Consider the following 26,766-nt stretch of genomic DNA (forward strand, 5'->3'; position numbering starts at 1 on the left):
ACATCCCGGCTCCGACTTCCCACAGCCCACTGTAACCCTCAGGGTTCTCCAGAGAAGCAGAGTCAGTAGGAGGCACACACACGTGTGCCCTGTGTCTCTTCATGAGTCTAGAAATCCACACATCCACACTGACAGAATAGGTATGTGAGTGAGTCAGCCGTCTGTCACTATAACAAAATGTCTGAGGTCATTATTCTATACAGAGAAAAGGTTCATTTTTGGCTTACAGTTTTGGAGATCCCAGCCCAAGATCAAGTGGCCCTCTTGCATTGGGTCTTTGGCAAGGCTGGGGCATCACAGTGGGAGGCTCATGAACAAACCCTCACCGCATGAGCCAGGAAGCAAGAGAGGGAGAGAAAGAGGACGAGACTAGGGTCCCACAGTCCCCTTCTAGGGTATGGCTCCAATTACCTAAGGAGCTCCTCTAGCCCCACCCCTTCAAGGTCAGCAGCACAGCCCATAGTGCTGCCCTGGGGACCAAGCCTTTGACGCGTGGACCTTGGAGTGACGCTCATCCAAACCTCAGCAGTGTGTGTGTGTGTGTGTGTGTGTGTGTGTGTGTGTGTATGTTTCCATATGAGAGTGCTTTAAGGAGTTAACTCCTTAAAGGAGCCGTGGGAGGGCCAGTCTGAACCGGCAGGGCGGCAGGAGCTGACCTGCAGCTTGAGGCAGGATCCCTTCTCCCAGAAACCCCAGTTTCGACTCCTAAGGCCTGTGACTACCTGCGTGGAGTGGACTTCACACCCACGTTATCTGAGTGGTCTCTGCGCCCCAGCTCCGCCGCAGCGGACCTTCAGCTCATTTATAACCCCACAGAGCTCCTGCTGTCTTGTCTGGCTGAATAACGGGGTGCTGCCGGCTGGCCGTGGAGGCCCGTGGAGCCCACTGCTGCTCGGCCCACAGCCCAGCCTGGCCCAGGACAGCGCGTGGGGGAGGGCAGGGGGTGCCTGCTCAGCGCCAGCCCTTCCCCCTGCGTCCTCGCGCCTGCTTGCACTTGAGGCTGCCCAGGCCAAGGAAGGACCCAGCGTCTCTGCGGGCACAATGGCGGCCTTTCCCAGCGCGTCACCAGGAGTTAGTCTGAACACTCGTGGGTGATCGGTGTAGATTTTTATTCCAGGTCATTGTTCTCCTAATGGGTTGAGGGACCACGAATTGTCTCATCTAAATGGTGACGTTTTTGAGAGCGGAGGGGACGCTGGTAATTATACTGGACAGCAGGTGGGCGTCAGGACCTTGGCCTGGTTGGCCTTGGAGCTCATGGACACAGGTGTTTTCAGTGCCTGTGTTCTGTGACAGGTTCGTCACATCGGTGAGCGCCAGCACGGTGGTAGGTCAAGTTGCTTCTCCAAAGAGATCCAGTGATGTCCTAACTCCCGGAACCTGTGAACGTGACCTTATTTGGAAGTGGGGTCTTCACTGAGGTAACTCGTCACAATGAAGTCACACTGCACAAGGGTGGCCTTAAACCTAATGACTGGTGTCCTTACGAAAAAGCCACATGGAGACAGAATGGGGCAGAGGTGACCATGGAGTGACACATCTGCAAGGCAGGAAAGGCCAAGGACAGCGTGCTGTCCCCGGAGGCTAGAAGAGGCGGGAACAGATTCTCCGAGTCTCAGAAGAGCCGACCCTGCCAGCACCTTGGCTTCCAGACTGTCCCACCTGGACCGGGTTTCAGGGGGTTTAGGTCTGGTGCTTTGTACAACAGCCCCAGGAAGCACTTTCATTAAAACCCTGAGCCAAGTGCCCCGTGTGTGCCGGGTTTGGACCTAAGTGCCAGGAAGAATCTGCTTGTTCTCCTGAGGCCCCCGAAGTCCATGCCTGTGACGTTCACAGACCGGCCATAGGTCCTGGTCAGACAGCAAGTGACCGTTTCTGCCGGCTGATTGGACAACGGGAATTAACACGTGGCTCCGATGCACTCTTGTGGCCACCTTTGCCAGCCGAGGACACACAGGGCCCTTCACCACGCGGGGCCTGATCCCCTAGGGACCCTGGTTCCATTCTTGTCACCTGCAATGGCCAGATGGCTCTATCCTGTTCTGCAGTCCTGTTCCTGGGGTGCAGATGGCCTGATGGCGTGAGTGACCTGAGTGGGCCCCGGGTCAAGTCCACTGCTCCCTGGGCTTCTGCAGCTGCCCTCCAGCTCCAAAGACGAGCTCAGCAGCCCAGGACGGTCCAGCCTGTCCCCGTCTTCACCGGGAGGTGCAGCGATGGCCGACACTGTCCACTTGGACGCGTGTATCCGGGGGCCTGCTGCTCATTCATCCTCACCAGGTGGGACAAGGAGGCCGAGCCCTCTGTGGTCAGGGGACACCCCCCGCTCCTGAGCTGTGAGGAGAGAGCTGAGTCAGTGAAGGCCACGGGTGTTAAGGGCACAGGGTGGGTTCACATGACCGTGACCCCGTAGCTACCACCTGTGATCTAGAACCTTCCTGTCACCTGAAGTCCCTGTCATTTTCTGCCTGACCTCTCCTGCCCCAGCGTCTCTTTCCTCCTCTCGACTCTCCGGGGCAGGACTCTCCGGGGCAGCCGGGGAACGGCCTGTTCCACCTCCGCCTCTGAGCCCCGGAGTCTCTCACAGTGGCTTTTAGGCCTCGGGGCTTTTTCGATGAATCATAGTAAATTGACTTTCACTGTTGCCATGGAAACAGTGGAACCCCTTGCAGGGCACTGGGGTCCCCGGGAAGCCCCGACTCCCCCTGCTGCGCCCTGGGTGGGCTGGGCGTGGGTTCCACTGTATGCTTGGCGTGTGCCTCTGTTCACAGCCGAAGGTTGACCTGTGTGACGTCTTTTCACCTGGGATGAGCGTTCTTCCCACACCCAGTGTCTTGAATGTCCCCCTAGATGACGTCTGTCTAACTCGCCAGGAGAGCAGGGGCTTTTGCCCGCTGGGTCACGGGTGTCCCCAGGATCTGGAGCAGTGCTGGCCGAGGGGGACATGTGTGAAAGAGTAGAGGGACGAATCACAGCTGTGTGACTGGCCGCCTGGATGACAGAGTGGCTTCTGCTGTCTGCAAAAGCAGTCCACACGAGTGACTTTCTTCTCAGGCTTCCAATGATAACCTTAGAATAGGCTCCATGTGAAGAGTGGTCGTGTCAAATCACTGAGCTGAGGTTCTTGGCTCTTGAGACGTATAGCCAGAGGCTCTTGGGAGCTGAATCACTCAGACTTTAGTTGTGGCTCTGCCTCTTCCTGGTTGTGGGACCTCGGGCAACTTAATTAACCTTTCTGTGGCCTCGTTTACCCACTTGTGAAGCAGGACTTATGATGATAGTATTGCAAAGGCGGGTTAGGATTAAATGAGATTCTATAATTCTATGTAAAAGTACTGTGCTCATCAGTTTTCTATCACTAGGATGAAATAACAGATAATTAACTTATGAGGATAAAAGATTTATTTTGGTTCACAGCTTTGGAGATTCCAGGCTCTGATAAATTGGCCCTGGTGCTTTTGGGCTTGTGGCAAGGCAGCACATGGTGGAGGGGAGGGGGAGTGGAGCAGAACACGGGGACCTGCACCCTGATCGCCCAGCCTAGTCTGAGTGGACTGACCTGATAACTGTTCGGAATGGACTAGCTGGAGGGGTTGCCTGCAGGACGCTGTCACTGGGCATGTGCCCTGGCGTGGTTTGTCTTCCCGGTGGACAGAGCAGCTTCCCCTCCTCGCCCTCCACCGTGAGCTCTGTCTCCCTTAGGCCCAGAGCGTTGGCCTCGGCCAGCCTCAGACTGGACCTGCGAGAAAACGTCGGCAGTTTGAGACACGCGGTCTGCAGGGTCTTGCTACCTCATTTCCAAACCAGGTCACACTCCAGGATTCCTGGTAGACTCGAATGTGGGGGACACGATTCAATTCCCTTCAGGGAGACGTTGGAGCATTCTCTGGCTGGTGTGTTAGTCAACTCCTGTCACTTTATAAGCTGATTATCTCAGGTATTTTTTAAAGAGAGAGGGTATTTTTTTGGTTCAGAGTTTCTAATCCATGATTGATTGGCCCCGTGTTTGGTCAGGGCCAGGACAGCATACCATGGCCAGAGCTTGTGGGGACACAGAACTCCTCAGCTCATGACAGGGACTGGGTCCCACAATTCCCTTTGGAGATATGTCCCTAAGGACCTAAGGACCTCCCTCTGGGTCCCACCTCTGAAAGACCCCACGCCTTCCCAACATGCCACACTGGGGACCATGCTTTAAACACAGGCACCTTTCAGGGACATTCAAGATTCAAACTCGGGCAGCTGGCCTTGAGTTGGAACCCAATTGACCGTCACTGGCCATCACTGACCAGGCCTGGCCAATCTGGGCTGGTGGCTATGAGGTGGTGGTCTGGTTTCCTGAGATGGCTGCTGCAGAGAGAGTTTGTCCGGTGTCCCCTTGTCCTGTCAGGTCCCACAGCCCTGTGACTAACTACTTGTTCTGAGTACAGCGTCTGACCTTCTCTGGACATTGGTGTCTCCCCTGTGAAGTGGGGGTCAGGGGTCCTTGTTGCTATAGGACAAGGATCTTTGGCATCAGAGCTGGCAGAGAGATGCAGATGCAGGAGCCACTTAGAAACCCAGGGATGGTGGCGAGCCTGCTCCCCCTCCCGGGTGGGAACAGCTGAGCCACGTAGAATCAGAAGCTCCGTCCAGTTGTGAGATTTTGTGGTAGGTGATCCCGTGGCCGAGGCTGCTGATCATATTCTTATTTTTTTGCAGCACATAATCTCTTGGAATGTCCAGAAAGACAGGATTGTCAACTCCTTTTCGTGCTGGTTAAGCTGATGATTTGATCTAATTTTATTTACTCCTACTTGGGACAGGAGGTGATGGTCTAAAACCTCCACCTGCCAACTCTTGCCCATGAGAGGCAGAAGATTGCTAGCGAAGTTATTTTAAACCATAGAATTGGGGAGAGAAAAAAACAATCACAATTTTTTTTTTTGCTTTGGGCTCCTGGTGCTTGGGTGGTTTCTAAACCACATACCTTATGTAAGTTGAAATGCTAGAAATTCGAAGCTATTTAAACGACTTCCCAGCCCTGCAGTCTTGTTTTCATAGTTTGAGAATAAACGTCAGGGCTTAGAATGTGAGGTTATTTTTAACCAAAGTAGAAAGCAAAGAGAGAATGACATGTTTGGAGGCAGATTAAAAAAAAAAAAAAGTTCAATTCACAGTTAGCATTCCCTAAAGAGAATCGGCTAATTGAAAGGTTTAAGAAAGATCTGCATCTACCAGAAAGCATGGCGCTGCTGACGGCGTTCTGTCTGCAGGGTCGTGCGGCCGCAGAGCAGCAGTTTGGAAGTGCTGGTTCCGGGAAGGCTGGTCAGCCTGGCCTGCAGAGCCGCTCTGGGCAGGCCTCGAAGGTCTCCCTGGGGTTTCTGGCTCTGGTCTTATGTGCTGAGAAGCCGTCTGGCTGGACCACATGGTGGGAGGGCTGGCCAGGGGAGGCTGGGGTGGGGTCAGTGGGGTGGTCCCCGAGAGATGCTGCTGGGGGTGCAGGTGGGGGGTGAGTGGGCTTGAGAGTAGTTTGGGAAGGGAGATTGTCTGAGGACTGACGGGAGCTGGGTGTATCAGTCGGTGTTCGGTGCAAGACATCGAAACCATCCTCAGTATTTTAAACAGAAAGGATTGAATGCAGGGAATTAGGCGCTTACAGAATCACAGGTGGAAGGAGCCGCCCTGTGTCTGAGGCTTGTGTCCCCCAGAATTCCCATGGGGAAGCATGACCCCCACGGGGTGGTGTCAGGAGGGTCCTTGGGAGGTGCTCAGGTCATAGCTTTGCCTCCTCCCTCATAGGAGACGTTCCAGGGCTGCCTGGCATCTGTCCCCTCCAGGATGTGTGGACAGAGGAGACACCTTCTCTGACGCAGAGAGTGGGGCCTTGGTCTTGGCCTTGCAGCCTCCAGAACCATGAGAAATCAATTTCCATTGTTCCTGATCCCCCCAGGGTGGCCTGTTTTGTTATAGCAGCCACATGGACTCGGACAGGCGGGCAATGGAATGATCAAGTTAAAAACATTCTGCGCCGACCAAGGGAGCGGGTGGTCCTGCCGGCAGAGCTTCCTGGCCCTCTCCGTAGCCCTGGTCTCCAGAACCAACTGAGCAAGAAGAGCGTGCTGCCTCTTTCCTGTCCCCAGAGTCTCCTGGGTCAACAGGGCCAGGGCTGCCAGGGAGCTGAGGCTCCTCAGAGCAGGACACAGGCCTGAGCACGTGTGACCGTGAACCACCCAGCAGGACCCCGTAGCTATGTCCCCTTGGCAGGTTCACACGAGAAAGTGGGAATGGACCTTGAGCGCTGGGTGGCCGTCCCCCCATCATGAGCTGTGAGGAAGGAGTAGGCTTCAGCGACAGCTCCCCCATTTCCCTCCTGCACCCTGAGATGGCTGGTGGGCCACTCCCTGGGGCTGGGCTTCGGGTGTCAGGATGCCAAGGAAGGGTGTCCAGCAGCCGCCGGGGAGATTAGGTCTTGAGCTCGGCAAAGACCAAAGTTTGAGAGATGCCTGTGGAGACTAAAGGTCAGAGCCGAGAAGAGGGAGAAGAGGGCTGGGGACAAGGCCCCAGGAACACCAGCATGCAGGGGAGCCTACAGGAGACTGAGGCAAGGAGGAGTGGAGGGTCCCGGAAGCCAAGCAGGAACGCTTGGCGAGGTGGGCTCACAGGACGCGGGTGGACATCCAGGCATCTTGCTACGTATAAGATGCGACCAGAAAGGCTGCGCGTGACACGATTCCATCCATAGGACATTCTGGAAAAGGCAAAGTAGAGAACGCAGACATCACTGGTGGCCAGGGTTGGGGAGCAGGAGGGGGTGACTAAAAAAGTCAGCACAGGGAGTTTGGGGGGGATGGAGGGTCCTGGGGGTGTGGCGGCGGATGTGAAGGTCCATGCGGTTCTCACAGCCCGTAGAGCTGCAGCCTGAGGAGCGAGTTTTACTGTATGTAAATGTAATATGGATGTAATATGGATGGACAGATGGACAGTCCACAGGTCCATTTGTCCATTCGTATGTACATTCATTAATATGTGAACAAGAAGTGGTTTGTTCTGTTGAATGTTTCAAGGAGATGAAGGAAGGTGAGTGACAGGTGTCTTGACCTGTCGGAGTGGGTCCCGGGCTGCGGGCAGAACTGAGCTGATTCCTCCCTCTAGGAACTTGGCTGCTGGCCATGGCCTCAGAGCTTCCAGGGCCTGAGCCCCTTGGTAAAGAGACTGGCCCCGAGACATGCACCTGTGATAGTAAGATGCTCACTGGGAAGAGCCTGTGCCGCCTGGTTGCGTGACTCTAGGGAATACTTGAGGCTTTCAGGGCCTCTGTGTCCTCATCAGTAAAGTAGGGACAACGAGCTTCTCGGGATCGCCTGAGAGACCGAGGGGCTTGGAAAAGTTAGAAATGCAACCTTTGGAACTGGACATGGGTGCTACTGTATTTACAGGCTCCCTGCATGTCCTCACCTCCCCTGGTCAGTGACTGCTGGCCCTGTCCACTCCTCCCCATCATGAAAAGCTTCCTACTCTGTCTGTCCTTTATTACTTGTCCATCTGCACCAGGCCAAGCATATAGTAAGGCCACATCTGGGAAACGGCACTCACCTGGTGCCTGGTGCATAGCAGATGCTCAAGAAACACATACTGACCCCACCCTTTCAGGATCAAGGTATCTTCCATCCTGATGACCTCCTGCCTTTGGAGCAGCTTTGGTGCCCTCTGAGAGTCAGATCACCTTTGAGATGAAGCCACGTGCTCGGGGAGGCTCGGGGTACACAGTCTCGGGGGCAGGGGGGTCTGTAAATATCAGTTGGATAATTCGTACTTGACAACTAGCAGCGATGTCGGCAGAGGTGCAGAGCCTCGCAGGGGCGGTTCAGAGCCTCACGTGGGCAGCTTTTGTGAGTGAAGAAAGCTCAGGTGTGCCTTGAGGACCTGAGTGCATGTGTGCAGGGTGCTGGGGGCACTGGAGATGCTTCTGTCCCGGGCCCTTAGGGCTCCCCTCTGATGTGGGGAGGGCAGCTGGCAGGAGCCACCTGCCTGCAGTGCCCTGGGTGCTGAGCACAGTCCAGGCCTGTCATGTGGAGGGAGGCACACATCTGGCCTGCAAGGACACCTGGGCGTGTCCAAGGCCAAGAAGGAAGAGAAGTCATTCTGGGTACCAAGGTGCAAAGGCAAGAACCTTAACAGGGGGGTAGGGAGCAGCTGCCTTGCCTCCTGTCCCCTCCCTCCCCCTCCCTCCCAGAGCCTGGGATCATCCCTGTGTCCCTGAGTTCCCCAGCTCGGTTCCACCTGCAGACAAATCTCTGCCTTCCCCGTCCCCACGCCCCTGGATTCCTGCAGCTTAAAGGCTTAGGCACGACCTCAAAAGCCATGTGTGTGACCTCAAAAGCCATGTGTGTGACCTCAAAAGCCATGTGTGTGCCCCGCTCATTCCTCTCTCCTGGGGGGGGGGATTTGAGCAGCAGGGACAGAATCCACCCCTCTCACACTTGGATGGGGCTTCCAGTCCTGGGAGCAGGGGAGGAGGAGGAAGGTCTCCTTGGGAACCCCGGGCCACGTGGCTCCTCTGCAGCTGTGGAATCTGTTCTCCCATCCTCTGCTCTCCTGCCGTCCTCTCCCCTCCGGGCCACTTCTGATTTCTCTATTGTTATTGTACAACAAAGTTGTGTCCTCTAGAGCCATGGGGTCAGCGGCGATCCCATGAGCTAACGATCCTCAGAGCCATTGCACGGAGTCCTCAGGACACCAGGGTCTGCTGTGATCCTGGCTCCTAGAGGGTATGGCCCTGGGGGTTAGCAGATTGCCAAGGTCACGCAGGTCTAAGGGGCAGAAGCACTTCCCAAAACCTAATTCTGTCTGCAGACGACAGGTGTACCTAACATACAACATATTTGCAGTCCGCAGTTATTGCTCTTGGTGGCCAAGGTGGGAGGGACAGGGATCCCCTGCCACCTGGCCAGCTGCTGGAGGATTCAAGTCCTAAAGAGAGGAGAGAATCGGTCCCAGCTACCAGCCACCGGCTGGGAGTGGGGAGCAGTTCTCTGTGGGCTGCAGTCTTGGACATCAGGGTTAGGGCATGCTGCACCCAGTAAGGAGCAGGGGGACGGACTGGAGAAATGACCAGGCCATTTTAAGTCTATGGGTGGCCAAGCCAGCCTCCAATCCACAATGCACCATAATTCCCAGTCTTGACCTGTGTGGCTGGGTTCCCTGAGCTGGTCACGTCCGTCTCTGAGCCTCACCCCAAAACAGGCATGCATAAGGCCGTAGTGCCAGCCCCCTGGGTTCAGGGTATATCAGAAGACTCGGGTGGGCACTGAGAATGGCAGGTATGTCTGGGGGTGCCATACCTGCTGCCCTTGATGGCAATGTCAAGACACCTCTGTGGCCCTCCAGCGTACATCAGGGGAGCTGAGCAAGGCGGGAGAGTGAGCAAGGAGTCTGATCCCACCAAGGGCAAAGCCACTTATAACCCACATCTCCTCCCTGCTGGAGGCCAGGTGATGTGTCCTCAGCAGTGTGACTTTATTTTGATTCTCAGAGACGTGTCAGGATTGGATAAATCGCCAGCTCTCAAAACACTGGTTTGCAGAGTCGGGAAATGCCTCAAATTCTCATGTCAGAAATGTCTATTGATCTGCACTGAACCATCCCGGACAGCTCCATTCATCCTGGAAATAAGACCCCGGCAGCGAGACGGCCGAATCTCTCCCTTAGTAATTCTCATCTCCAGGCAGAAAATCCTTGCAGCAGATCCATGCCCTTGAACTGGCAGCAGCAACTGTATTAAGGGAGTTGGATTACAGAGAGAGAGGGAGGGAGGGAGGGAGAGATGAAAGAATCCATTCTTTTCTAGGTGTTTGGGGAGCTGTTCTTTGTTGTTGGTAGAATCTGATGTTCAAATCAGGAAAGTTTCCATATGAGGGAGAAACCATCATCGTCAAAGCTTACGGCAAATGACATTTACAGAGAAGGGATTTCTGTCCTGGACGTCCAGTTAGCACGCATCTAGCAAGCATTAATTGAGTGTCTACTATGAGCCTATTGTCACTCCAGGTACCTGGAGGGCTGGCAAGGTTAACAGCATTGTCACAGGATAAAACAACATAGATTGTCATTTTGGTTAATATTTTGCCGTTGCTTATTTAATTGATTGTTAAGGTCTATTAAGAACCCATGTGCCAGGCCTGGCCTGGGCACTGAGGACACGGTGGTGAACTGGGCAGTGAGGGTCACTGTCTTTCAGAAGTTTCTAGTCTGTGTGTGCGATAAGAACTGGAGGGGGGTCTGGGAGTTGTCCTTTTAGCATGTGTTTGTGAGAATGCTCACCCATTGGTCACCTCAGGTGGTGGGAAGATGAGAAGGGATCAGTCTCCATTCCCAGGGCATCCAGAGGCTGATGAGTGGCTCAGGGCTGCTTGGGAGGGATGGTGCGTTTGCCTCAGATTGTTTCCATGTTTCCGCTCCTTATGAATACACCTATGGGCATTGTGCACAAGTTTGTGGGCAGGCGTTGCATTTATCTAAGATGTACACTTGGGAATGGAATTACTGGGTCCTGTGGTCACTGCCACCTTTTGATGAACTCCCAAAGCCACTCTGTGTCACCTTCCCTCCAACATGGTATGAGGGTTCTGATATCTCCTTATGGCCAACATTTGTTCTGTCTTTTGGACTGTAGCCATCTTGGTGAGTATAAAGTATTTTGTATAGTTTTTCAGAATATCTGAAACATGATGGATTGTAAGGTGCTAGAGTAGCTGGGTATAATCTAGTCTCCAGCACCTTTTCCTAAGAGCACTCGTCTGCCCTGGGCTGAGAAACAGCTGACCTTCTTGCTCGTCAGCCCGAAGCCAGTGGACTCCATAATTCCTTGTTGGACTCCCAGGTCTCAAGTGAGGTTTGGGGACCCACTGATTCCTAACCCTCTGTCATCCCCTCTTGTCTTCCAGCCATCCACGAGTTCCCCACAGACCTGTTCTCCAATAAGGAGCGACAGCACGGAGCTGTCCTGCTGCACATCCTCGGTGTAAGTGGTCCTTGCGGGCATGACGTCCCACACCTAAAACCTGTCTGCACGGGGTGGCCAAGCCACAGCCCCTGAGAGATTCCATTTAGTCCTTGCCACAGCCCCGAGAAAAAAACAGATGCCAAAAGCCATTTTGCCCACTGAGAGGTAATATCTCCAATGTGCTCGGTGACTCACTCAGTGTCGTTGCCCCGAGCCACACAGGAAGTGGTTCAGTCCTGTCTGCTCTCTGCTTTTTTAATGGTGCATGACAGCATCTCTTCCTGATGTGTAACCATGAGCCAATAAATACAGGTCAAGGGTGTCAACCACTGCACGACATAGAGGTCTTCCGTACAACCCCACCCCAGACAATTTGCCCACCTTTACTTACCTACAGTTGAAACCCTTGCACTTCCTCTCAAACTTCCCTCCATGTGCAGATGGGCCCTGATAACACGTGGTGAAGTTCAAATAGCAAATCAAAAAGGGAATAATGGGTTCAAACTGACATCATAGATGGTGCCTCCGTAATGGGGCAGGCAAACTCCAGGCCCAGCCATGCGAGTCTCACTGCCTGTTGTTGTAAATAAAGTTTTATTGGAACACAGCACTCCCATTCATTTCTGTGCTCTCCACGTCTGCTGTGGTGCATCTGAGTCTAAGTGGCCCACAAAGCCAAAAATATTTACTTTCTGGCCCTTCCCAGAAGCCATTTGTTGACTCTGTGGAATGGAGTTGGGAGACGAAGCAGGGCAAGGCTGGCTTTGCTACTTTGGATAGACCACGGCAAATTTCCCTTCTGATCACAGCCCAACCGCCCAGCACCATCTGCTTGTATATTTAATCCCAGGCAGACATTAGTCTTTTAAAAGAGATAATTAAGAAAGTAAAATCTGGGATTCTCACATTGACAGCGACAACCGGAGAGGAATGAGTGAGTGAAATTTTAATTAATAGGCTAAACCTCTAATGAAAATGAAGGGTTAGAATGAGGATGACAGGCAGAGTTTGAAGGGCGGGCGTGTATATTATTTCTGTAATAGAGTTGTTATCTTTCTGGTGACTCCGACTCTACATTTCTCCTTTGACTGAGGTGGTGTAAGTTTGGCTAATTGGCCCCATAGCTCTGTGGCCCTGTCCCACAGAAGTCTTGACAGAGCAAAGACAAAACAACTTTAGGAATTGTGCAGGGACTCTTACCACACTCTGGCTGGAGGGTCAAATCCAGCCCAAGCCTGTTCTTATCAGTCACATTTTATTAGACCATGGCCACACCCGTTCTAGGGCTGCTTTGGCTCTTGAAGAACCGAGGAGTTGCAATAGAGACCCTTGGACCTACAAAGTCAAAAACATTATCCTCTAACCCTCTACAGAGGGAATTTGCCAGACTCCTTTAGGGAATGCACACCTCAGGCGGAGGAGCCAGGGGTCTGCAGTACTAGAAGTTTTCCCGCCCTCCTGGCACAAGGAATGGAAATTGTGGCACTATCTTAGCTCTTCTTTCTCCTCTGTTCCTGTGGATGTCATAGGACAGACACCATGTGGCCCCATGGGTGCCAGTTCAAGCCAGATTCCCGAGGTCTGTGGCAGGGTCTCTCCTGCTGCCCTCCCCTCTGTCACAGCCCCACTCTTGGTTTCTTTTTGCTTCTTTCCAAAAGCTGACGAGTCATATCCAGGGACTGTCCCCTGTGGACCCCAGTAGACAGACCTGCCTGGGGCGCTGTGGCCTTAGATAGTGTCTCTTCCACTTTATTTTATCCGATGAGTTGTGAGGTCCTCGGGTGTTGGGCTGTGTGGGCGGGAGCATCCTGGCTCCTCTTTCTGCAGACAGGACATCCCTGCCCAGCAGAGGGCAGCAGCCCCTCCTCTCCCAGGGCCCCGGGCCTTGCCTCTCCCGTCCTCCATTTCCCCTTCCTCACTCTCTTCTGCCCCCACCTTGACCTTGCTGGTCTGTCAAGCACCCTGTCGCCTCAGGGCTCCGCACTGGCTGTAAGGTGGTCACAAGCAGCAGAGGCTTTGCCTGGTGCTCTGTCACCAAATCCCTGCTGCGGGCACCCACACCTGGCACGCAGGATGAGCCCAGGTAGGCCCTGCTGGATGCTGGATAGATGGGCAGGGAAAGGGCCCAGCTGGACAACCACTTGAAAACCACTGATCTGCTCATGCGTCATCGTTAAACAGAGAAGAAGTGGGGACCCAGGACCATGACCTGCCCAAAGTCACCTGGCTCAGAAGTCCCAGAACCAGTGTTAGGACCAGGGCTCTTGGGTGCCGTAAACCTCCCCAGGCAAATGGACCGTGGGTTTCCATGTGTGCAGAGGCCAGCAGGACCCAGGAAACGCTGGCTCACAGGGTGACCAGAGTCCCCTTTTTTCTTGGCAGAGGGAGGACAGTCAGTAGCAAGGACACTGCTTGCAGGCCAGGCGTATTGGCATGTTCCGCTCTCCTCCTTGGTTCTGTCTTGCCTCCGAGGGCAACCTCTGCTGCTAGGAGAGACCCGCTTCTTTCAGAAGAGGCGTCTGGGTTGGACAAGCAAAGTGTGTCTCCTGCTGTCCCAATGTGCACGCTGTCCTTCTTCTCTGGTCACCAAAATGTGCGTTGGGCGGGGAGCCCCAGGGGATCCCACACACCTAGCAGCAGACACCGGCTGGTATTCCATAGTTTGACTCAGTCCCAATGCTGTCCACCTGGGGGTGGCGTCAGACCCACAGGTCAGGGGCTCGGCAACCAGAGTGTCCTCCCTTCTGACGCCTGTCAGTCCCTGGGGACTTCTGATCAATGCTAGAAACAGGGCTCCCGCATCTTCCCGAGATTCAGTAATTTGCAGGAACAACTCATAGGACTCAGGGGAACGCTTTGCCTGTGTGATGAAGGCTTGTCCGCGGATGAAGGCTTGTCCGAAGATCCAGATGGAGAGACGCAGCGAGGGGGTGGGGAAGAGGAGCTTCCGCCATCTCCTGGGTGCACCACCCTCCAGGCACCTCCAGGTGTCCCGCTGTCCTGAAGCTCTTGGGACCCTGTCGTTTGGGGTTTTTGGAAGCTTCCTTACATAGGCAAGATTGATTACATCAGCCTTGGCCCCCAGGTTAGGGGGGAGGACGTGAAGGTCCCTAACCTCTAATCCATCCCCCCACGGAGAAGCTATCGAGGGGCCCTGCCACCAGTCATGTCATTAATCCACAAAAGACACCACAGACCCAGGGCTTTAGGGGCTGTGTGCCAGGAACCAGGAACAGCATCCCAAGAGAAGATGCACAGGCCCGGGGAGTCCTGGTTTGATCCTCTTCACTGCACATTATGGCTCCTCTGGGCCTCAGTTTTCCATGGGTCAGGGAGGAGTTGAGGGTGCTGGGGGTTTCCTCTGGGACCCCATCTGCCCCTGGCCTCTGCTGGGCTGCGACAGGGGCCCTCACTGACCCCGTGTATCTTCTTCCCTTGGCAGGCTCTGTACATGTTCTACGCCTTGGCCATCGTGTGCGACGACTTCTTTGTTCCGTCCCTAGAGAAGATCTGTGAGGTACGTGGGAGGGACAGGGATGAGGACACGTGGCATGTGAGTGACAGGGTGAGGAGGCTGGGGAACGCTCTGGTGGTAAAGACCGTCACTCTAAGCAGCTGGTGTTGGTCCCATGGTGATGCTGCTCTGCAGCCACCCAATTGGTGTTGGCCAAGGGCACCCTCTTCCGGAGCTTGGCGGAAGCCGCTACTGTAGGATGTCGGGCTCCTGGGTGGCCACGCGTGTGTCCCACCTGGCAGGCAAGGGTGCCCAGTGCTGCTCATTCCCTGTAGGTGGCAGGGCACAGTGGGGATCTGAGCCCGTGGAGGACCCCCCCAGGGGTGCCGTGCTGCTGTGACAGTGGCAGGAGGGAACATGGTTATTAGGAGCAGGCAACAGGGGAAGTTGCTCCATCTGGATCCACAGATCTTGCCCACAACGTCCCCCGCTGCCAGGCACAGCTTAGGCAGCTTGGTGTCACGCAGAGCAGGGAGCGGCAGAGCCTTTTCTGTGAACCCCCCCTCTTTGATGGTGGCTGGGCCTCCACCTTGGGTCAGCACTGTGGCTCCAGCCTGTGTCAGGCCCAAACCTCTGACCCTCTGAGGACCCCTGGTCAGTGAGGAGGGGCGTGGCCCAGGGCTGGCGTGGTGGCCCCAGAGCCCAGGATTGCAGAGGCTCCTTGGGAGGGATACTTAAGCCACAGCCCTGCATTTTACATCCGGGTGACCCTCCACGGCTCACTCTGTGTGGGGAAGCCACCACACAGAGTGAGCCTTGGAGAGCCCCAGCTTGTCTGGTGTCAGCTCAATCCCGGGGACAGGGCCTCTGTGAGCAGGGGTGACGGGAAGGCTCACCACGGAGAGCGAGTCTCCTGAATGTGAGACCAGGCTGTGGGGGGCCCTAGGTGCCAACCCCCACCTTCTCGGACAGGGCCTCTGTGACAGTGTCTAGACTGTGGGCTCTTGGTGGGCTCCACTGCATGCCCCACCCTGTTCTAGGTGACATAGGCCAGTCTCGCTCTCAGGCTGCAGCAGGGAGGGTGACCGTGGGCGCCGCAGACCCTCCCTGTATAATCCACGTCTCAATAACAGAGTCTAACAGGGGGCGGCTGGCTCTCAGGGGTGCCAGAGCTTCATCCAGGGGACAGTTCCCAGGGGCCTTGGAGATGAGCAGAAAGCCGATGGCGGGATGGGAGAAGGGGCTCGTGTCCTGAGGCCTGGCAGAGCATGGAGGCGTATGCTTGGACACAGGGAGGAGAGGCTGCCAGCCAGGAGCTGGGCTCACCCAGCACATGTCCCTGGCGCTCCCTGGCTTCTATGTCCTGCGTGACGTCCAGCACCCCGCGTCCCACTCTGAGGGCCTGTGGTCCCTTCTGTTTCAGAAACTCCATCTGAGCGAGGATGTGGCAGGAGCCACCTTCATGGCTGCGGGGAGCTCTACGCCAGAGCTGTTCGCCTCGGTCATTGGTGAGGAACCCCGGGCAGCCCGCGAGGCAGGGTCCACAGGGCTCTGGCGCCCAGAGCAGCGGGGTCACATGTTAGCTCTGAGCCGTGTTCTCATCTGTCAATCCCGAGACAGAAGCGGGGGACAGAAGGTAGATTAGGTTGGTGCCTTAGGGGAGCTGGTGGGCATGGGGTTGACCCATTAGGGGAGGCTTAACCGACCCTACAATCAGATTGTGGCTTTGGCTGCACAATTCTCTAATTGGGCTGGGTCAAGAAATTCTATTGGCCTGTGGATTACACCCCAATAAAGCCCCTCACAAAGCGGGGGGCGTCGGAGTCGCTGATCCCGGGCCCCTCCACCCATCGGGTTCGCCATTCCCGCTGATGTCCAGGTGCTGTCGGGGGGTGGGAAGGACCTGTTCCTCCAGCAGCCACGCATCCAGGCCCGGGCTCTTTTCTCTCTAGGTGTCTTCATCACCCACGGAGACGTCGGGGTGGGCACCATCGTGGGCTCCGCCGTGTTCAACATCCTGTGTATTATTGGAGTGTGTGGACTCTTTGCTGGCCAGGTGGGTGGCTTGGAGCATGTCAGCTTCCCGGGTTCCCTGTCCTCCAACACTCTGGGGCCTGGGATGCACAGGGTCAGCGACCGTGGCCAGTCCAAGGCCGAGCTTTCCTTTGACAACTGCAACCATTTAAGAAGTGCCTCCTGTAACCCTGGCCCTGAGCAAGTTTCTGGAACTATCTGGCCTCCTGCAGGCCTAAGGCTGGCTTGCTGTTGACACCCCATTCAGTGTCCTCAGAGTCCTGGAGGGACATTAGACTTGACCTTGGAGAGGCAGGCCATGCTGCTACCTCTGAGGAGCAGGGGGAGGTTAACCAACCCTTGAGCACATGGCCTGGCTCCCGTCTCCTCCCCAAATGTGAGGGAGGGCCGGGTGGCCTGGGAGGATCCCGGGGCATGTCCTTGCACCTGCGAGGGGCCTGGGAAGCTCTTCCCTGCCTCCAACCCCAGCCAGCAGCAGCTGAGGCCGTGTTCTCGGCAGGTGGTGCGTCTGACATGGTGGGCCGTGTGCCGGGACTCCGTGTACTACACCTTGTCTGTCATTGTGCTCATCGCGGTGAGTCCCCCTCCTGCCCCAGGTGTGGGTTGGTCAGGCTCCTGCAGAGACACAGACCCCTGCCTGCCTGTCCCTGACCCAGTGATGGCAGGTGCCACCTCTTCCTGTCCTCACACCTCTACCCACGTGCCTCCCTCCCCTGAAACCTCATGTCTGACCCTCTGCTACTGAGAGACCTTGGAAAAGCCAGAGCACGTGTCCAGTGGTCCCTGTGGGGGACTCAGGCCCTGCACTCCACTGAGCCCTTGTCCCTACTGTGGCAGACCCCGTTCTAGGGAGCAGAGTCTCTGATTTTCCAGTGAGCAAGAGAGAGAGGGCCACCTGAATGCAGAGAGGACAGGTGGGAGCTGAGGGAAGGAGGAGGGTTCTCTGGGGCCTCCAGTGTGGCCTCTTCCCTGTGTGGGCTGCACCCCTTGGCTCCATGGGCTGGTGACATCATGGCACATGACAGCGAGGCATCCTGCCAAGGAGCAAGTCCTCCGCAGGACAGTTTCCACCCAGAGCTCTGGCGTGGTGGGAGGGCAGGTGTGTGGCACACCTGGATCTTAGGGAAGGAACGTGGCTTGGCACGACAGTTTGCCCCTCACCTCACCTAGAGCCGACTCCACTCCACTGCTGGGCCCTTGTATCGGTTGTCCATTGCTCTGAAATTTCTCCCCAACTCAGCAGCTTAAAACAGCAAGTATTTTCAGGGCTGGGTTGTGGCTCAGCGGTAGAGCGCTCACCTCACATGTGTGAGGCGCTGGGTTCGATCCTCAGCACCACGTAAAAATAAATAACAAGGGTATTGTGACCATCTACAACTTAAAACAAAAACAAAAACAAAATACAGCAACTATTTAAATCTCCTGGTCTGAGAGCGGCTTAGCTGGGGCCTGGGGGCCAGGGTCCCTCACCAGCCTGCCTCCCACGGAGCCTCCCACGGGCTACTTCCCCCAGAGCAGGGCAGCAGGCCCAGCGTGAAAGCCCCAGTTTTCTTGTAGCCCAGTCTCAGAAGTGGCACCCCACCACTTCTGCCACATTCTGTTGGTCAGAGGCCACCAGGTCCAGCCTACGCTCAAGGGGAGCGTGAATATAGAGCAGTGGGATCCTTGGGGCCATCTTCGGGGCTGTCTGCCACAGCCCGAAATGAAATTGATAAGCAAAACGATCTACCTACACGCAAGTTAAGAAAAAAAAAAAAAAATAGTCTCCATAGTGTCCTGACTGTACACAAAGGAGAATAGAAGGAATTCCTTGTGAAAGGATGCAGCTTCCCATAGGCAAATGTTTTGGCATGAAGGTTCTAGAAGAGCCAGGTGCCCCATACAGAGCAGCTCTGGGCCCTTCCATGACAGTGGCAGGCTGAAGGGGCCACCAGCATCACCGTGTGTTCCCCAAACAAGGGATGGTTCCCCACAAGTTCTGAACAGCGCCCTTCGGTTCCCAGGACATTGAACTTACCAGCCAGTTAAGTATTTACTAAAACCATTGAAAATGACTTTGATTAGTAAAACTCAAGATTTATAAGCTCAAGGCTCAGGTCCCTGTTTTTTTTTTTTTTTTCCAGTTGCTAGAACATCCATCAGGACATTTCAGATGTGCCAAATAGAGACAGCTTGACCCCGTAGACCTGTATCCCGTGGCTCATGCCCCCTGTCCTCCCTGTCCTCCCTGACCTCCACTGCCCCTGCATGCCAGTAGCCCTCCTTCAGGTTGGAAAGACGAAGAAGGTTCCTGTAATGTCCCCAGACTCCCCGGGACATAGTCCCATCCTCCCTTTCTGTTGAGGGCCCTTTCCTCAGCGCCTCGAGTTCAGAAGGCTCGGGATTGTGCCTGGCTGGGGTGACCTCCTCAGAAATGGCTTCCTGAAGCTGGTCCTGTGGGTACTGCCCACCGTGATGGCGGGGAGAGGTAGTACAGTGGGCCCAAGTCCAGGCAACAGCCTCCAGCCTCTCCTGCCACCGTATGTAGGGTGTCCCCAAGATCAGATTTGAGGGAGCAGCCCATCCACTTCCTCTCCACACGGGGCCATGCTGGGGGGTTGCAGGAGCACCCCCTCCCACCGCAGAAGCAGTATTCACTTGTGCCAGGGACTCTGGGTGGGGAGGGCATGGTTGGGTGTATTAATCTGGGTTTTCCAGGAAGCATAATGGATAGGAGACCAGGAAATGGGTGGGTGGGTGGATGAGCAGGAGATTAATTAGGCTATTAGCTCAGGTGGTTACAGAGGTCGAGACGGTCCACGATAGGCCACCTGTAAGCGAGAGGCCCAGGTGGGTGGCTCACCCTAGACCAACAGCCTGAGAATCTAGGGGACCACTACTGCGAGTCTCGGAGTCCAAAATCCCAGAGAAACTGGAGCTCTGGTCCCTAGAGGAAGGAGAAGGGTACCCCAGCTCTGAGAGAGGGAGGGGTGAGGTGAGCAGACGAGTGCAGATTTACCCCCTTCTGCCTTCTGTTCTCTCCAGTCCTCGGCTGATTAAGTGGTGCCCGCCATGTTGGGTGAGAGTGGCCCTTCCTGACTCAGTCCACTAACTCCAAGGCCAGTCTCTTCCAGAAAGAAGAGAACACCCTCACAGACACACCTAGAAATAATATGGTACCAACCTGTGCGTCCCTCAACCCAGGCCAGTTAACACCTAAAATCAACTCTACGTGGAGCCGTGTCATTGTCCCCATTGTCACCCCTCAGCTGCCTTCAAAGTTCACAAGCTGAACCTCCCCCTTGGCATTCCCAAAGGGGTCACTCTATTTTTTTAGCTAAAGCCCCACCCTGCCCCACACACCCTCTGTGTAGACATATGTGTAGACATGGAAGTAGATTCTGGTCTTTGAAGTTCCATGGTTTCAGCAATTATTTGCATGATGATGGGGACTCCTGCCAGGTCAACCCCAGAAGCTTTAGAGAAGCACAGGCCACTTGTCCTGAGAGAGCCACACGAAGCTGGGCCACATGAGACAGCCCACCGCTGGCCCAGGTTCCAGCTGAGGAAGGGTCACCTGCTATAATGAGCGGCAGGGAAGCAGAGCCCTCTTCCTGTAAAGCAGGTCACAGGCCCTAGGGGGCGGCCCTGGGTGGGTAGGGGTCTGCGTTGTTCTTCATTTGGAATAAATATGGCCCCCTGGCTCCTTTTGCCTTCCAGTTCATCTACGATGAAGAAATTGTGTGGTAAGTCTAAACTCTATGTTTCTTTGGGGTTTTTTTATTTGTTTGTTTTTGTTAGTTTCCTGTGTCCTTGGTGGTTGGAGTCACTGAACCATTCCTAGAATTACTTCCACAAACCTGAGCTTGTTAGTCTGTGAACGTCAAAGATATCGTACTGAGCAATCTTGCCTTTGTGTTTTCAAAGTGAGAAAGGCGTTTCCCCGATATGTCCACCTGAGGGATATCAAAATAGATCATAAACTAAAAGAACCGCAGTGTGGTGGCTGGCACGAGGATGAGCTCGGGCCGACGTGGGAGACGTTACTGGCCGAGGTCTGGGGTGGGAGGCGACAGAGGTGTCACGGCAGCGAGTGAGGGCTGGCGCCTTAACGGCCAGTCCCCATGACATCCTGCCCTCTCACCTCAGATGAATTCAAATCTTACTATAAAAAGCAGAATTTTAAAAAGAACTCAGAAGAAAATATTGGCACTCCTCTTTGTGACATTGAGGCAGGAATTGATTCCTTCATTAAGATACGTCAGGCACAAACTCCCAAGGGACAGGTGGAGACCTCCCCTCCATGCCACAGGCACGGTGCCTCCTGGGGCAGAGCCGTGCCCTTCGCCGGCTCCTGGACGTGATTCAGAGTCTGCACGCTGTAGGTGTCTGTTTTGGGGCATGTCCCCAGATGGTCAGCCTCAGGGTGTCCGCTTCCTGACAAGAGCAGCTGTGTGCTGTGGGCCTGGAGAAAGCAGGTGCTGGTCCCTCCCTGGCCCCAGCCCACCATGCAGTGGAGTCTCCCCACTGCTGGGGCTCGTTTTGCTCAAGTGTGGAAGGAGCTGGGCAGGTGGCTGGGTGGTCTGCAAGTCCCCTTCTGGCTCTGTTGGCCTGTGGACTCCCTGTTAGCAAAGGAAGTTCCCCAGATGACTGCAGCCCATGCCCAGCTCACAGAGGACTATGGCTTCCCGGGGGCTTGTGGTCAGAGGTTCAAAACCCACCCAGCCCCGCTCTCCCTGGGGTTGGACCATTTCTAAAGAGCCACAAGGGAACATTCCAGGCTGACTCCCCACTACCCCACTGCACACCTGGTGGGTGGCCCCAGAGGCTCTAGTGCCCTGCCCCTCCCCTTCCCTGGGGACTTGGTCCCTTCTGCCTGTACCCTAGTTCTTCGGGTCCCTGACCAGACTCTCGAGTGACCACAGGTTCTCAGAGTGGAATCCAGGCCCCTGCCTCCCTGAGGTGGCTGCCCCACCCTCCTCCTTCCTGGTGGCTTCCGGTGGGGCTTGGCTGGGTCCTGCAGACCCCCGTGTTTGAGATGATCCCCCCTTGGCCTTCTCCTGTCCATCACCAAGAGGACGCCCCCTGGCCTGGCAGCCTCAGGCGGGCCCATCCCACCTGTGTTCCCGAGTCCTGGGATGGGCCTGGGATGGGACAGGAAGGACACACTGCTCCCTGGCCTGCCCCAGCCATCCCGTCCCTGGGTCCCCAGGCCATGGCCTCCGGGTTCTAAGCGCCTTCTCCTCTCTCTCTCTGAGGTGGGAAGGCTTGGTGCTGATCGTCTTGTACGGGTTTTACATTCTGATCATGAAGTAAGTACCCTCCTCCTCCTTCGGGCTGTGGGCACCCCCTTCCATGTCCTGCTCCCACCTTTGATCAGAGCAGGGGACAGTTGTTCGGGTTTCTCTTCTTCCTCACACCTCTATGGGTCATTTTCTAGAAAGGCCACACTCTAGGTTTTTGAGAATCCTCACATTGATATAAAATATCCTCCGTGTTTTGTAAGAATGGGAGATAAACTGTCACACTGCAGGAGTCTCCTCGGGCGGCTCTTCAGCAAGGAGCCAGCCTGGGGACCTGAGGATGGTGAGAGATTCCTCTCTCGGGGGATGGCACTGCTGCCCCCGAGTGACGTAGCCCATGTGAGCAGGAGTCGCAGCTGGGGAAGAGGAACAGATGTGGCCGTGCCTCTCGAGCCTGACCCATGGGCTGGGCTGGAAGTCCTTTATCAGGGCACGTTTGTCATGTCCAGCTGCAGGACTCAGTCGTTTTCTTGGGCAAGAGGTCTCTGACCCGCCAGGAAGCCCCCAGCTCAACAGGAGCAGGTGCCCCCAGCCCGCACACTGTTCCAAGGATCCTGCTGGGAATGGCTGTCAGTTTGGGTGAAGCCCCTCCCGGGCTGCCCGCCATGGCCAGCGCTGTGCTGACCACAGCAGATGCCCCCACCTGGTCAGTGGGAGTCCCTGTGCTGCTCTGACCTCCCGTCCTCCCCGACCTCCAGGTACAATGTGAAGATGCAGGCCTTTTTCACAACCAAACAAAAGAGCATTGCCAACGGCAACCCGGTCAGCAACGAGCTGGAAGATGGTAATGACTTCTATGACGGTAGCTGTGATGACCCCTCGGTGCCATTGCTGAGGAAAGGTAAGGCTGAGCAGACAGGAGGCAGGAGCTGGCCACGGAAGCCACTCTCTCTCCTCACACACACGCACGCACACCCCCCCGATGTGGTCACCTTTTTACCTTTGGTCACATGTACCCTCAGTGGGAAGGGACGGCCTGTGTTTGAGACGTGGTTCAGACGTCTGTCTGCGTAGGTGGGAGAAGGATGGAGGGACGATGTACCAGGAAAGAGAAAGTGAAGAGTGACAGCGTGGAGTTTTCCCGGCAGCAGGTGGAGGCCGCTTTGGCTTTTCCGATGAGCCACAGTGTCTCCGACAGTGTCAGGGCCTGTAACAGGGAGCTGAGGGCTACGAGGACAGAGGCTGGTCCTCCCTGGGGTTTCTGCAGTGCTAGGCCCAGGCCTGCAGGAGTCTGTCCAGGGACAGTTGCCCAGAGGAAGAGCAAGGCTGGGAAAAGGGCCCCTGGCCCGCCCTAGAGAGCCCTGAGGGGGTCCCGGGACAGCAGCCTGGTCACCTCTGCTCATGTTGGACTCCCCTCTTTCCTGGAGTGTAGGGGTTCTGAACATCTGGATCCAGCCAGAAGCTCGCTCTGCCCTGCTCCAGAACAGCATTTGAGCCTGATGGTTGTCACCATTAGTATCTGGAGAGGCAAGAGCTCAGCAGCCCCCTGTGGTTGCCCCTGGGTGTTGAAGGCCGCCTTAGCCAGGCACCAGAGCCCTGCCCACCCGAGGGTCTGCCCCTCCCTCTCCGTGGGTGTTTCATGAATGCCCAGAGGATGTCCCAGGGGGAGCGCATCTCACAGACATGTCCTCAGAGGGGCAGGACCATGTTGGCCACTGTTGGGGATTTCAGCTCCACCGTCACAGTGGCTCTGAGCTGCCCATCACAGGTCCCAAGGTCTGGTGGGACAGAGGCTGGCCCCTGCCCAGCATATACATGGTGATTGATTCCTGGTCCCCTGGACCTTCTTGGCAAAGAAGAGAAGCACCACATGGAGGGTCACTCAGACCAGCAGAACATGCCCACTTCCCCAGGTGCCAGTCCCCAGAGCTGCCTACTGTCCCGGGGGCTGGCAGAGTAGGCTGCCCCCCATGCCCTGTGAGAGGCACCCTTGTTTGCAGTGGGAGAATTCAGCTTCTCACCTCCCAGGAGATCTGTCACCCCCACACGTGGCACCTCTGGGAGCTCAGCCATGACGTCTTGACCACTTCTGTGTCTGCAGAAGAAGGGCTTCCCCATAATTTTATCTCCCCCAAGTCTCTTTAAGTCCAGGGTAATTTCTAGAAAATTGGAGATTGTTCATGAGTCTGCCCTCAATCCCTGGGGAGCAGGGAGGACCAGGTCTCGCTCTGGCCGTCAGTAAGGGCAAGGCATGAGGTCCCGGAGGTGGGGGTCCAAGGCGCAGGCCTGTACTCCTGGAGCTGGAGACGTAGACCCTGGGGTGTCTTAGCCTGAGTCTTTGCTGCCCATGAAAGGCTCCCCGAGGACCCTGTGTGGGGTGCCACTGTGCGCTGTCCCCTGAATAGACCTGACCAAACCGGGGGTGGGAGCCCCCGGTGACCACAGGGCGACCGAGGATTCCAAGGACCACCAGCTGGTGGATTCTCTCAGGAAGCCCTCTTGGCCTGGGATGCAGCTCCGTGGTAGAGCATGGGCTAGTGCGTGCAAGGTGCCAGTCCCCAGAACTGCCTACAGTCCCTGAGGCTGGCAGTGTAGGCCGCCCCCCGTGCCCTGTGAGAGGCACCCCTTGTTCGCAGTGGGAGATTCCATCCCCAGCCTGGATTCCATCCCCAGCCCCGCAGCAAGCAAGCAAGCCCCTGCCCTCTCAACCCTGACTTGGCTCTTCTCAGAGGAGCGTTTCCCACGTAAAATCAAAAACTTTAAAAACCCAGCCTCGTGGGGGACCTTTTCCCCGCCACTCTTGCAAACACCTTTATGCACTTGAGTGTTTTCGGGGGTCCTAGTTCAGCCTAGTGGATCAGTGTCCTGGCTGGTTTTCAGGTGACCTTGCTCACAGCCTGACAGCCAGGGCCACCTGCCCATCGGCTGCCATGCCATAGCAAGCCAGCCTGCTCAGAGAACTCACAAGGGGACCTTCCAGGCTGCCCTGGCCCTGGGCACAACTTGGGCTTGGAGCAGGAGGGGAGGGGCGATACCTGTGCTTCTGAACGGCCAAGAAAACAGGCTATAATGAAGTCACCTTTGGGGCAACTTGGCCATGCCACGGCATGCTCTCACTTGATGGGTGGCACCAGGACAAAGTGTCCCAGGAAGCAGGGGTCATGGCTCCTGCCTCATGAAGCTCCATAGTCTCCCTCCTTCTGAGTCCCATCCCTCCCCAAGTGGTGCCTGGGGCGGGGCTGCTTCTGCAGCAGGGAGCCTGGAGCCAGCGGTGTTCTGTGGCAGCCCCTGCCTCTGAGATGGCAGCCCCAAGATCGAGGGTCCCCGTGGAGGGAGCCTGCTACTAACACCTTCCTTCAAATAACCCCCTGGCATCTCCGCCACCATCAAGATGCCGCCCCAGGCTCCACGCACGCTAATCACCTCTGCCAATCTGTTGGCCTCTGCTCCCTAACTCTCCTGAACTGTAAGTAACCCGCTGTCACCCCCAGTAACACGTGCATCTAAACAACCAGTAAAACCACGTTACACGCCTCTTGGAGGTCAGTGTCTGTGGCACCCCGACGGGCCTCCGGCTGATTTCTAACCACACGCCTCCTGTCTGCTGAGCCTTGCTGCCTCTGTGTGTGTGTGTGCATGGTGTGTGTGGGGAGGGTTGTGAGTTTCTGTGCTATTAACTCCTGCAAGACGGTGCTTCCTGGACCTGCCCCCTGGTTACCCTGTCACTCGTGAAAGACGTGGTGGGATCATGTCACCTGGTGCAGCGTGACAGCTGCCCATTTTCATAGCCCCTCAGAGGGGACAGTGCGGGCCTCTTCCACGTGCTGTGCTCATGAGCGGCTCGGTTACTAGGCCCTCCCAGGGATCTGGAGCCCAGGGTCTATCCCCCAGGATACTGGCACCGAGCATATCTGAGAAGGTATCAAGGGACAAGCCCAGGTCTGGGGAGCTCTGGTCAGCCCCTGAGTGGAAGGAAAGGGCCGGAGAAAGAGAGGGCATGTAGGGTTCGCCCGAGACACTGGGCTGGCCAGCAGCTCCTCTCACCAGCCTCTGGGCCGGGTCCAGGGTCCGGGATCCCCATCCTCGACTTCGCAGCTTCCCTGCGGGAAACAAGGTTAGAAGCATCCATGCCAGTCTGTAAAGTTTCACCCGAGCAGGGAGAAGACAGGGGAGGAAAGCCCTGCCACAGTTATGGTGGGGGCTGTGATGAGCACCCAGGTTATAGGCCAGAGCCACCTTCACAGCCATCGAAGGTTCTGTGGTCAGCACTTGTGCTTTGATTTTATACGTCAGGGCCCTCTCCGTGCAAAGTATGTTAAGAAAGGAAAGTAGACAGGCTCTGGGACCTGTCTACTGCAGGTGGACGTCCCTGGTGAGGCTTAGTGGGGCCTGAAAGACCCTTGCACTTGCCCCAGGCTGGCCCCAGGGGACAGGGAGATGGACATCCATGGATGAAGGGGCCAGATGCAGAGGACTGCCCAAGAGCCGCCTCTGCAGGCCCCGCTGGGCGCCGTCAAACATGCCAGGTGGCTCTTTGGGAATCAGTGGCCCACCTTGACTAATGGGAGGAGCTGCAGCCAGGCCCCCAGACTCCCAGGTGCCAGACCCCAGCCCCAGGAAGCCCTCGGGGCAAGAGGGAGTCTGTGGCCCCGGCACCTGGCTGCCGTCCTCTGGGAGGTCAGCACTCACCCTGGCGTTGTGTCCATAGTGAAGGAGAAGCCGCAGTACGGCAAGAACCCCGTGGTGATGGTGGACGAGATCCTGAGCTCCAGCCCCCCGAAGTTCAACTTCCCCGAGGCGGGCCTGCGCATCATGATCACCAACAAGTTTGGGCCCAGGACCCGGCTGCGCATGGCCAGCAGGATCATCATCAATGAGGTGAGTCCCCCTGGACCGGGACAGGGACAGGGCAGCCCTGGGGCCTCCAGAGGCCCGAATCATCCACAGGCAGCAAAGGGTCCCTCCAGCCATCCAAGCCAGCCCTGGGCACTTCAGGGATAAATGCAAAACCGTTTTTAAAAAGTATTAATTAACCAGTATTTCAGAAACAACAGGCGTGTGTCTGGCTGGCATCT

At 56.1% G+C, this 26,766-nt stretch overlaps 1 protein-coding gene across 3 annotated transcripts in view; it reads left to right on the forward strand.

The window, feature by feature from the left end:
* The window catches only part of Slc24a4 (solute carrier family 24 member 4), a 127,057-nt gene that overhangs the window by 67,431 nt on the left and 32,860 nt on the right, over positions 1-26,766 (forward strand). For 2 of the 3 annotated variants that reach the window (XM_015494886.2, XM_048799220.1), the window contains 9 exons: positions 10,923-10,999; positions 14,424-14,498; positions 15,859-15,943; positions 16,388-16,491; positions 16,969-17,043; positions 20,169-20,194; positions 21,707-21,760; positions 22,450-22,592; positions 26,400-26,569. In XM_015494886.2, the coding sequence (XP_015350372.1) occupies positions 10,923-10,999; positions 14,424-14,498; positions 15,859-15,943; positions 16,388-16,491; positions 16,969-17,043; positions 20,169-20,194; positions 21,707-21,760; positions 22,450-22,592; positions 26,400-26,569 (809 nt within the window). The remainder of the gene's footprint in view (positions 1-10,922; positions 11,000-14,423; positions 14,499-15,858; positions 15,944-16,387; positions 16,492-16,968; positions 17,044-20,168; positions 20,195-21,706; positions 21,761-22,449; positions 22,593-26,399; positions 26,570-26,766) is intronic. The other variant, XM_015494896.2, reaches the window with a different exon arrangement.

Source organism: Marmota marmota, unplaced genomic scaffold (genome assembly GCF_001458135.2).
Source record: "Marmota marmota marmota unplaced genomic scaffold, marMar, whole genome shotgun sequence".
Lineage (NCBI taxonomy): Eukaryota > Metazoa > Chordata > Mammalia > Rodentia > Sciuridae > Marmota > Marmota marmota.